The sequence below is a fragment of the Podarcis filfolensis genome (assembly GCF_964270895.1).
Source record: "Podarcis filfolensis genome assembly, chromosome: 9".
Lineage (NCBI taxonomy): Eukaryota > Metazoa > Chordata > Lepidosauria > Squamata > Lacertidae > Podarcis > Podarcis filfolensis.
Genome location: NC_139610.1, coordinates 5004368 through 5016621, shown reverse-complemented (window position 1 = coordinate 5016621; position 12254 = coordinate 5004368). Strand labels below are relative to the sequence as shown.

Genomic DNA, 12254 nt, shown 5'->3' with positions numbered 1-12254 from the left:
TTTTTTTCCCTTTATTTCCCCCCAAAAAAACTAGGTGCATCCTATGGGACGGAGCATCCTATGGGACGAAAAATACGGTAAATGGCATAAACTGCAAATCATTACATTTCAGATAAGTGTTTAAAAAACTTTAGAGCCTAATTCTATCAAATTCTTTTATAAAGAACAGATGAAACTCTTTCTGCATCTAACTGAACTATTTATTTTAATTATGAAAAAACCATAAACAATAGTAGTATTTAACTGAGACAATAGTAGTGTATACCTTTAACTGAGAGCAACTACAATGCCATAAAAAGCAACATCTGCTTATCTGATGGGACTTTTCCTTACTCTCTCCCCACTCCTAGCCCTCCAAATTTGGCTCTGGATGGCCGAGTGACAACACTGGAGTTTATTTAATTGCACTACTTTGTGACATTTCAGTTATTCCTAACGAAATGGGGAAAGCATATACTACTATTGCTGCTTAAGTATTTAGCAATATCACTAAAAAAACAAAGCCATACCTTTATTGTTGAACCAGGAACAACATCGTCCATTACATGAGCACAAATATTGACGACCTTCAGTAAATGGGAAAAAATTTGCTCTACCAAAACGACAAGAGTTCTGTCTGCTAGAGCTGGCCAAGGCTCCTCCTGTTTAGCACCACCAGCGCTGGCGTCCTCTTCAGTAGTCCAGGGGTTTTTCAAAGATTTTGAAGCACTAGCTGAAATCGCAACAAGCAGCAAATTCCTTAAGTTAATTATATATTAAAGAAGTCTTGAATATGTATTAGGTAAACGTCCCTTACCAGAGTTCACTCTATCTATCTACCTATCATCACACATGGGTTGTGTGTGTGTGTGTGTGTGTGTGTGTGTGTGTGTGTAAAACACATGGTTGATAAATGAGTAAAAGCCTTCCTCTTTTTAGGGGAAGGACCGTAGCTCAGTGGTAGAACACATGCCTTGCATGCAGAAAGTTCTACCTTCAGTCACCAGATCTCCAGGGACAGCAGTCAGAGATCCTGACAGAAAACCCTGGAGAGCTGCTGCAAGTCAGTGTACACAATACTGAGTAAAACGGACCAATTGTTTGACTTAGCTGTGATAAGGCAGCTTCAAATCACAGATGAGTTAGATCTTATTATGTACCCCACCTGGCGTTTTAAGCAACAGCATACACAGGCTGCTGGGCACAAGAGGTGGGGTGGGAGCTAGGAACAAAGTATAAATAGTGCCATCTTCACATTTTAATATAGCTATTTTTCCCTACCAATGATCAATGAAATTAGGGCAGTGTCACCCAGGGCACGTTGCTCCCCAAAGACCTCCACTGAAGCATATGTTGTAAAACGCAGGATGTTATCTGAATGCTTTATTTATTGAAGAAAGAAAATTAAAATATATATGTTTAAAAAAACTTTTAATTGTGCTTGGAAATGGACCAGTAACTAGTATAAAAAAGGACCCCTGACTGCTAAGTCCAGTTGCGAACGACTCTGGGGTTGCAGCGCTCATCTCGCTTTACTGGCTGAGGGAGCTGATGGTTGTCCGCAGACAGTTTTTCCGGGTCATGTGGCCAGCATGACTAAGCCGCTTCTGGTGAAACCAGAGCAGCGCACAGAAACGCCATTTACCTTCCTACCAGAGCGGTACCTATTTATCTACTTGCACTGCGTGCTTTCAAACTGCTAGGTTGGCAAGAGCTGGGACCGAGCAACAGGAGATCACCCCGTCGCGCGGATTCGAACCACCGACTTTCCGATCGGCAAGCCCTAGGCTCAGTGGTTTAGACCACAGCGCCACCCGTGTAACTAGTATATTCACTGCAAAAATTGAATGTTTTCTATATCTGGTCTCAGGTTATAATCACACTACTGTATTCTGCCAAACATTAGTTTCTGAACAGTCTTCAAGGCAGTTTCATACACGAAACATTGCAACAGCCCAAATAAGATGCCACCAGTGCATGGAAAAGGAAAGAATGAGAAGAGAGAACCTGAGTGACAGCAGTAAGCTGTTGATTAAGATTAAATCATCATTGTTGAACTTGCTTCCTACCTGCAAGCAGATTTCCAGCCAGTATTAAAGCATCTTGGTGTGCAGAAAGATCTAGTGGGAACCAAGCGGATGAAAGCAGGGACAGAACCAAACCAGCCATACCAATAGTGCTACTCTTCTGAGAGTCTTCGGTAGTAGAACCCAGCAGAGTAAAACTGGAAGTTGAATTATGAACAGTCAGTTTCCACAAAAGGCAATATACACTATAATGCATAATAAAATATAATATACGAGAGTTAGCACAAAAATGCAAATAAAATATTGAGGATGCTCCTGCCTCACATCCTGGAATTTTAGCAAGTTTCCATAGTGGTCTGTAGTGTTCCCTGGCCTGAAGCAATGCAGCTACGGGTGCAACACAAGTTAGCTCATGTGAAGTTATGAAGTGAACCTTCTAGCAACCTTACCCTTTAGCATTTGGGGAACTGAACTAAAGACTAAAGGCTAAAGATGGAAATACCGTATTTTTCGCCCTATAGGACGCACTTTTTCCCCTCCAAAAATGAAGGGGAAATGTGTGTGCGTCCTATGGGGCGAGTGCAGGCTTTCGCTGAAGCCTGGAGAGCGAGAGGGGTCGGTGCACTCCAGGCTTCAGGAGAGCCCCACCGCCAGCCCCACAAGCTCGGGGGACAGCGGGGAGGCGGAATGCCATCCCGCTGTCCCCCGACTTTGTTAGAATGCCGGAGGGGGGGAGAAGCCTGCTCCTCCCCGTCGCCAGCCCCGCAAACTCAGGGGACAGCGGGGAGGCGCAGCGCGCCATCCCGCTGTCTCCCGACCTGGTTTGGAGGCTGGCGGAGGGCTTTCCCCTCCCCCAGCCCCACAAGCTCCCAGAGCGATGTCAAAGCTGCATGCAGCTTCCGCATGGCTCTGGGCCCCCGTTCTGGGGGCTGGGGGAGGGGGAAGCTCGGGCTTCCCCCGCCCCAGCCCCGCGCCTGGGGGGGGGGATAATTTTTTCCCCCTTTATTCCCCCCCCCCAAAAAAAATCTAGGTGCGTCCTATGGGCCGGTGCGTCCTATAGGGCGAAAAATACGGTACACATCTCCAACTAAGTCCAAGAAGTCCAATGGGGCCTGGTAGATAGCATTAAGTTCCAACCAGGTTATGCTGCTATCTCTGTGTAGTTCCTTAGACCTTCATCTGGGGCTTCCAGGCAAGATCAAGTACTCGGAAAAGCTGGCATCAATCATTAAATAAACTAACTATCTTCCAAGGTTCCCACAGCAGCTTGTTCCAGAGGGATCCAACACATGCACACACAGAGGACTAGACTGTATCTGGAATTGCTATTCTAGTTTGCTGTCTGAGAGAGAGAGGCAAGAAGCAGCCCCCCACTCCTTCATCAGCCTACCTGGGACTGACTACAGTTTGACGCATCCACTTAAGAGTGTGGACCTAAAAGAAGGGAGACAACCACAAAAGGAGGGATGGAGGGTAGAAAGGAAGGAATGTGGCTGTCGATATATCTGTATGCCAATCTAGAAGGCCCATTCATGGTAAATTATCAACATTCTTGTCTCTGATTGGCACAGGATACATCCTCACGATGTGAGGTGCTGAAGTTAAGAAGAGCTTTGGGAAAATGTGAAAAATAGAAAGCATCTGTCTTAAACCGATGTGAGCACATTCTATAAAACCAAGGAAAATGTCTGAAGTGTGAAGGTCATCTGACTAAAATTTGTGAACAGGACAACTGAAGTTGTCCTCTTAAGTGTGCAGTAATCTGTAACAGCATGGATAGATGCTGAGCCTCATAGGTGAGAGCAAGACATGCCTTTATCCTCCTAGCAATGGTGAAGGAATAGCCCCCCCCCCCTTGCCCAAGGTCACAAGGGAAAGGAAATAAAAAAGGAGTTAATGAAAAGTAAGGACGCAGTCCTACTCTGGTATTTTTTAAGGACCCTCTTACACTCTGGCCTCTGCCAGTCCTTTTACAAAAGGGTACTGAGTTTTGAGGCAAAAAGCAAGCAATATCTCTTAAATTGTTGGATAATTCTTTATAACACTGTTATTAATTAGCCTAGAAACTAGTAGTAAAGATTATCACTCAAGTTTTGCTGTTGACGACAAAGAAAAACGAAAGTATTTACTATCAAATATTGGTAGCTTAAAAGCAATCTTCACTCTTGAATATCTAAATTTTGACTTTGACACTTTAAAACATGGCACAGAAATTTAAGATGATGCAAACTTCTATTGGTGAAGTATTCATGGCAGAGAAAGGATCCACCATCAGCAAGTATAATCTCCACAAGGCAACAGGCACAGAGAAAGATACAGACTAGGGATAGGGAACTTGTTCCCCTCTGGGTATTGTTGGACTACAACTCCCATAGTGACTGGGGCAGATATGAGTTCGAGACCAACATCTGGAGGGAGGGACACAGGCTCCCCATTCTTTGCACAGACATCAGTTATCTACTAAGAATTTTTAAAAGATCCCAACAAAAAATTAAAATTAACATTTCTGATCCGCTCTCTCTAGCAGGTTTTCATGCCTTTGATGAGAGCAGTAAGGAACTAAGTATCACAGAAAAAGCAAGCGGTATAAAATGTTAACTTCTGAAAAGAAAATTATTCCACTTTATACTCAAATACCACATATTCCTCTTCACTGGAAAAAGTTTTTGTTTCTCACACCTTTATACTTATTAAGTTAAACCATCTTTTAAAATTATCTGACTTTCTAGACCTCGATATGACAGCCTATCACACTAATTTTGAAATTTCATTCTCATTAGGGTTCAATGGCAAATAAGCTAATAAGACCGTATGACGGTCCTCTGTTTTTGTAAACGTGAACTCTAGAGGCTTGTGTAGAGGAGGAAGAAACATACCTGCAGTGCCATCCTCCACTCCAGGTGCAGACTGGAAATGATGTGGACAGAAGACACAAAGCTTCACAACAACCAAACTAAAATACCAAAACAGAAAATACATTTCTATCAATAACATGGGGAAAGATGAAGCATGACGCAGCATTCCCACCCTTAGCCTCCATTATGGATGCTTGAGATATCAATGCTTTATACACAGAAGATGTAAAAAACATCTGAATATATTTAGAAACCCAGCTGGTAAACTTCCAGACAAACTCACTGTTAGAGATCTTGTTGATGATGTTGTCAAGGCATGGGAAACTGCAGAAATAACTCTAGAAAGGTTATTTTCCATTGTGACATCTGTTGGACTTGGTAGTATATTATATCCTCTGTATGTTCTAAAACAAAAGCAATAAATAAATAGGCGTTACTTTTTCCTTTAAAAGTTGAATAGTACCTTGTTGAATGAGGGAGGAATGGAATATAATTTGTGATCTTCACCGTCCCATGTGAGATCTGCCTGATGTATATTCCCAGAGTTGTTGGATTTTAATGACTGATTTTTCTATACAGTATTTTTAGCGGTTCTTGTTTTTATCTGCAAGCTGCCCCGAATCCCGTTAGGGAAAAAGGTTGGGTATAAATAAATAACATCCTGCTCTCTCACAGATCACACACACAAACCTATATACACCCCACACCTCCCTCTTTCTCTATTCAAGTGCATCTCTCTCAAACAGACACACAGAGTCCTAGCATTCCCCTTGCCGCCAAAATATCCCAAAAATATTTTTATAATATTTTTTAAACCACGGGCACCAGGTTGGTAATCTCTTTCTCAAATATACTCACAGGGTAAAAATACAAACCAAAAATTAATACCAGCTAGGAAGCTTGCTCAATTAGAGAATGGTTAACCCAAATCTTGGAAATTGCAGAAATTGATATATTAATGGATAATGCATGTAGGAGAAATGGATTAACTGTTTTAGTTTTGTTAACAGCTAAACACGCATCTTTTATTTATTATTGAGATACACAGTGTAACATCATGGTAAAGGTAAAGGTAAAGGTACCCCTGACCATTAGGGTTGCAGTGCTCATCTCGCTTTATTGGCCGAGGGAGCCGGCGTACAGCTTCCAGGTCATGTGGCCAGCGTGACTAAGCTGCTTCTGGCGAACCAGAGCAGTGCACAGAAACGCCGTTTACCTTCCTGCCAGAACGGTACCTGTTTATCTACTTGCACTTTGACGTGCTTTCGAACTGCTAGTTTGGCAGGAGCAGGGACCGAGCAACGGGAGCTCACCCCGTCGTGGGGATTCGAACCGCTGATCCGCAAGTCCTAGGCTCTGTGGTTTAACCCACAGCGCCACCCACGTCCCAGTAACATCATGGTATCGGAATGTAATTTGTTTCTGTAATTTTATTTTGGAAATTAAAAGTTTAAAAACAACACCAAAAAAACGCACATACACACACAAAAACAACACCACCACCTTCAAGCCTTAAGATGCAGTGTAAAACAAGTCCTTATTCCTTATTGCACAAATATCCTCTATCAAAAGTAAGAGAAGCTGCTATTGAGGGCAAAGTGAAAACTTTTGAATGCTGTAAAGAAATGGGGTCCAGCTGGTTATGCAGGAATTTGACTCAACATAGTTTTCTTGCCAAGCAATGAGACGATAAAGCGTAACTCTACCTGGTGATAGTGCTTACTGCAAAATGAGAAGCAGGCTGAGTTTCATGCATTAGCAGCTTTAGATAGACGCTACTTTGGTCCCTTGCCACAGCTACTACTGGATCAGCTTGCCCTTGGTCACAGTTATAGAACAGCTTTGGAACCAGCCTGAAACAGAGAACAGAAGGCCTCAATGAGGGTCAACTATGGAAAAATAGTGAAATTTAGATTGTATGCAAGCTTCCTCGTCTTCAAGATCAAAGTGTGATATTCATTTAAAGCAACAGGCAAACACTACCTGTAAGCCTTAATAGGCTGACTAACATAAAGAAGCTTAAATGCTTCAGATTTTACTCGACATTACAAAACTTATTATGGCCAACATTTTTAATTCATTAAGGTATTTGGCTTATATGGACAAATCATATTCAAACATCTACTAATAGATGCACTGACGGAACATACAATATATTTTATAGAAAAAGCTGCTTAGATTAGTAGATCTATTAGTAAACTTCCACATCTGAGCTCCAACGCAATCTCTCTAGCACAAAGAGGCTCTTCCTAATAGCCATGGCACTATCTTTTCCTAGAATGTGAAATCACCAAAAAAATGAGGTGGTGATAGGGAGTCAGTGGCCCCTGAAAGTGAGCCGCAATTGTGAAGCCTCGGGTAAGATCTTCCTCCATTTATCTTTAAATCTGATCAATAAACTGGCGCGTGGCAAAATGAGCTGCAGCGTGCAAAAAAATGAGCATGCTTAGCGACCCTGTAGGAGAGCAGTATACAGGGACGCTCTGCAAGAAAGTAAACTAAATAAACTAAAAACAAGAAGAACTAAGGTTTCTGAGGTAAACAAATGGGTAGGGAGGGACAAAATATTTTTTGGAATATATGTATATATACACATTTGTAAGACTCAAAGACATGGGGTAAGTTGCGAAAACTAGGGAAAATAAAGCAACAATCAAATGAGATCAAAAACTGAAAAATTATCTGAAGAAGCAGGAGAGCCAAGAGAAACAACTTGCTGAGTCAGGCAGGAGAAAAAACTGAGGAAGTGCCTGTCTCCCCCAAGTCCTTGCTCCTGCCTGAGGTCATGTGAGAGGAAATGCCCAAGTCACTGTTCCCAGCATCCCATGAAATAAACTGAGTGGTTTTCATGGGCTAATGGAGTTCAAATATGGTTCTACCCCAAGTCAAAGAAATCCACTTTTCAGTCCTCACAAAGGACTTGCAGTCTCTCTTTCCAAGACAAGGACTGCCAAACTATGTCCTGCAGCATCAAAATTCAGGAAACAGTCTTGCAGTCTGCCAAACCCAACAGAATAGTGCTATGTATCAATACTCTCTACTCTGGCAATTCCTTTACTGCATGCAAGTATCACACATAATATGAATGCTAAGTTAATCCCCAATGACTGCATCAGAAAATTGCAAACCGAATGTTTTTAAAAGGCATATTAAGCTAATTTATTGTAATTATTTAATTTAACCAATACCTTATTAAAGCTGCAGCAGCAACGTGCCTCACTCTAGGGTCTTCATCTCCAAGCAGAGAAATGACTACATCATTGAGCATGCGTTCCTGAAGTTTTAAAAGCTATAGGAATTGGACAGCAAATACATGTACGTTACAACTACTAGCAACAGTTTATTAACTACAATTTCCACATTGAAAAGGTAAGAAAATTGATGGTATGGTAACTAGAGATCACAATGTGTCAAACAATGAAGACACAAATTCTAATTTCATCTTCAAAGGCATCTCATTCATAGATAACCTTTTACATGAAGGATACATTGGAAATCCTATGCAAAAATGTAAGAGCCTCTTTTTAGCGCTGGCTCACCAATGAGGTGGGGTGAAGCACCTGACTCAGGCAGTGGAAGAGCAAGCGGTGGAACCCCACCCCACTGCTGCAGTGACCCCCTCTGGCCAGCAAGATGGAGGCATTCTGGTGCATGGCACTGCCATTTGTCTTCCTTGCCCTGGGGCCGAGAAGATGAGTAGCAACGCCTTCCACAATGCCGCAGCTCTGGCAGAGTTCAGTGAGAAAAGAGGCATTCTGACAGCAGCGGAAGCACAAGGTGAGTCAGCAGCAGATCTCCGTTTCGCCTCAGGTGGTGAAATGGGACAGGCTGCCCCGTCTCTTTTTCATATGCATTAAAATCCATCTGCTTCAACATGGAATTAAATAGCTACTTTCTGTTAAGTAAACCTGACAACCATAAAAGTGAAGAGTTTAATAGAACAATTACTCACTCCGGTATAATGGTGTGCACCTCTGTGCAGGTGGTTAGCCCCTCCTTCCAAAAAACTGATTAGCCTTAAATGAAAGATAGGGAAATATAGTACAAGAGATTGTTAAAAGTTGAGCAAAGCAAAGCAAAGCCTTAAGGAGTAACAACTATAACTTAATTTTTAAAAGAAAAAAACGTAATTAAAGCTGGGAACGAAATTCTGAAATAATAACTTACCGAAAATCTATCTCAGCAAGGGTTTCCAGTAGCTCAGTCCTAACCAGCCAATAGGAACTATTCCTCAGTGTAAGGAGGTCAACCATTAATTTTAAACCTAATGCACTATAGTTGCTACTGCACAAACTCATGATGCAATGCTAAGGAGGAAAACAAAAAATTAATTGTTTTAAATAGTATAATTAGTACATAGTAGTACATAGCATTTAAACTTTATAAAAGCTTACAATCTTAGTATTTGCATAGTATTTTTGAACTGGACAATCTGCCTATTATGATAAATCTATCAATACAGCAACATCTAAATAAATAAAAGTTAAGTATTTATTACATTGAATAGGAAAACAAAGAAAGCCTCCCGCAGCAAAAAAATAATAAAAATCACTAAGCAATCAAGCAGATGAGCCATCAGAATCTGAAGGACTGTTGCACAGAAGAGGGCAAAGACTTGTCTGCTGACCAAGAGGGCAGGATTAGATCTAAAGGTCTTAAATCAGGCATAGGCAAACTCCAGCCCCCCCCCGATGTTTGGGACTACAATTCCCATGATCCCTAGCTAACAGGACCAGTGGTCAGGGATTATGGGAATTGTAGTCCCAAACATCTGGAGGGCCGGAGTTTGCCTATGCCTGTCTTAAATTATAGGAAGGTTAAATGTTGCTGACAATTAGAAGAAACATCTTGACAGTAAGAGCAGTAGGACAGCAGGGGGCCCGTTGACCCCACAGGGACACACAACAAGGAAGCAAAGGTACACAAACAGAAGGCGTGGAGAAAAGAAGAAAAGCTCAAGCTCCTGGAGTATTATATTGGAGGAGGATTGGGGGACGGGGAGTGGGGAGGAAAAGCAGGGAAAGGGCACCGCCTGGCTCTAGCAGTTTATATGCTCCGCAACACCATAGGAGCCTTATACCATGTGAGACTATTTGACAATGGAATCCTGCATCACCCCACAGAACCATGAGTTGATCAGCAGTCCAAGGTGCAAAAGGTCTATCAATCTGTGCTGCAGAAAGTGGTTGTGGAAAAAAGCATCTTTGTTTACTGCTGGCTGCTTCGTAACGGTATTTGTGAATGCCTGCCTCTGCAACAAGACCATAGAGATGTGCTCTTCTTTTCAAATCTTATATTTTAGAGAGATTTCTGCTTACCCGTACAGCTGTACAAGCCAGTTTGCATGTGACAGAGGACTCATCTTTCAGAGTCCTTTGCAATAAGGGTATACAGTCTACTATTGAAAAGCTGTTTCCTGGAAATAAGAAAAAACAAAGACAATGAATGAATGAAACTATTGAAAGCATTTTATGGTATAAATTCTGATTCTACAAATTAACCTGGTTATTACCTGTTGAAGCTCTTATGTTTGCTAGCCAATTTTCCACATCAAAGCGAGATTTACTGAGAATGGAATAAACGATTGTTCCACATAAAATGGCAGTTGCTCCTCTAATCTGGGGATCGCCATGATCAATATAATTCACAATATCCTTTATATACTGTTCTTCTAGAAAAATAAATTAGGTACAGATAATAAAGAACTCTGTCTTGGTTTATAGGCTTTCTGTTTCTTGCCATTTTCCACAGTGCTGAAATAAACTTTTAGACTTTTCTGAAGGAGGGCTTAAATTATATAACAGATATGAAATCCATGAAAACAATAAATCAAAGAAATGAATAATAAATGCAAAGGAGAAAATGTTCTTTAGTCTTAGACTTCCATTTTTTTGTTACAGGTAAATATGGGTGTAGTTGATTATATTTTTTAATTAACAGAATCAAAACTTAGATCTCCAGCTTTGAAATTCCACTGACTTTGGCAAAATGTCAAACACCTAGGATGTGTACAGTAGTTCCAAACAATTTATAAAGTTGGAACTAAGCTCTCCAGCATTATCTGGGAACAGCCAAAGTTACGTGAAAGTAAGAAGAGAATTCCCATGTTGCCACCGCAAAAAGCATATCCCAGTTTCCTAACCTTTACTGGAAGTGCCGAGGGGCTGTCAAGATATTCATTGTGGTTTATAGCCAAACAGGAATTGCTGTTATTCCTCAAAGTAAAGTAAAGGTAAAGGTACCCCTGCCCGTACGGGCCAGTCGTGTCTGACTCTGGGGTTGCGCGCCCATCTCACTTAAGAGGCCGGGGGCCAGCGCTGTCCGAAGACACTTCCGGGTCACGTGGCCAGCGTGACAAGCTGCATCTGGCGAGCCAGCACAGCACACGGAAACGCCGTTTACCTTCCCGCTAGTAAGCGGTCCCTATTTATCTACATGCACCCGGGGGTGCTTTCGAACTGCTAGGTTGGCAGGCGCTGGGACTGAACAACGGGAGCGCACCCCGCCGCGGGGATTCGAACCGCCGACCTGACGATCGGCAAGTCCTAGGCGCTGAGGTTTTACCCACAGCACCACCCGCGTCCCCTAAGTAAGTAACTAAGTCCCCTAAGAACGCCACCCCGCGTTCCTCAAAGTATGACATAGTAATTCTTAGTTTACACATGAGGAAGGAATTCTTTCAATATGTATTTCTGGGTACTGAAGCAGAGTGGCTTCTTTAATTTATTGATTACATGTTTCTTTATTCATTCCTTCCCTGTCAGCAGGTACGGTAATAATGGCAATGCTCCAACTATGGACAGACGACTATTTCACTACAGACAAGATATCTGATAAATTTCAAAATAGTCAGAAATAAAAACGTTTTATTTTTTCACAAGAATACAAACAAGACAATATGAAATTCAACATACCGCACTCTTCTTTGGTGGCTTCAAAAGGCATTTTATAGAGTTTGCTGAAGAAAGCTTCAGGATGGAGTGCGACAGCTGCTCCTACACAACTCACTGCTAAGGCTTTTACGCTGACTCTTACATCTTTATCAGGAACCAGTGCTAAAGAAAAGATAATTGTACCTGACTATACATTTAATGAAATAACATTCATTTAATTGCATAACACAAAACAACCACACTTTCAGTTTGTAATAGTTTCACCTGGATACTGCAGTAATGAGAAGCCATTATACAAAGTATAGGAAGTAATATTTAAAATATTATGAAGTCAAGCTATGTAGTTAAATAGGGAAAAGTAACAAAAAAGTAGACTGTCGGAATTGGAAATGGACAAAAAACACTAATTCCACTCCAGAAAATGTTGTCTTAAAAGAGAAAGGTTTTTAGGGCATTCTACTGCTATTTCCTGTATCCTGGAGGAATCTGTCCAGTTCTTG

The 12254-nt window shown here is 41.6% G+C and overlaps 1 protein-coding gene across 2 annotated transcripts in view; it reads right to left on the bottom strand.

Moving 5' to 3' along the window:
* Positions 1-12254, bottom strand: part of HTT (huntingtin) — a 114099-nt gene that overhangs the window by 65607 nt on the left and 36238 nt on the right. For both annotated transcript variants that reach the window (XM_083629853.1, XM_083629852.1), the window contains 11 exons: positions 11776-11916; positions 10374-10532; positions 10180-10277; positions 9029-9168; positions 8814-8877; positions 8050-8150; positions 6568-6714; positions 5145-5265; positions 4883-4959; positions 2049-2203; positions 510-712 (listed from right to left, as the gene is read on the bottom strand). In XM_083629853.1, coding sequence (XP_083485979.1) covers positions 510-712; positions 2049-2203; positions 4883-4959; positions 5145-5265; positions 6568-6714; positions 8050-8150; positions 8814-8877; positions 9029-9168; positions 10180-10277; positions 10374-10532; positions 11776-11916 — 1406 coding nt within the window. The remainder of the gene's footprint in view (positions 1-509; positions 713-2048; positions 2204-4882; positions 4960-5144; positions 5266-6567; positions 6715-8049; positions 8151-8813; positions 8878-9028; positions 9169-10179; positions 10278-10373; positions 10533-11775; positions 11917-12254) is intronic.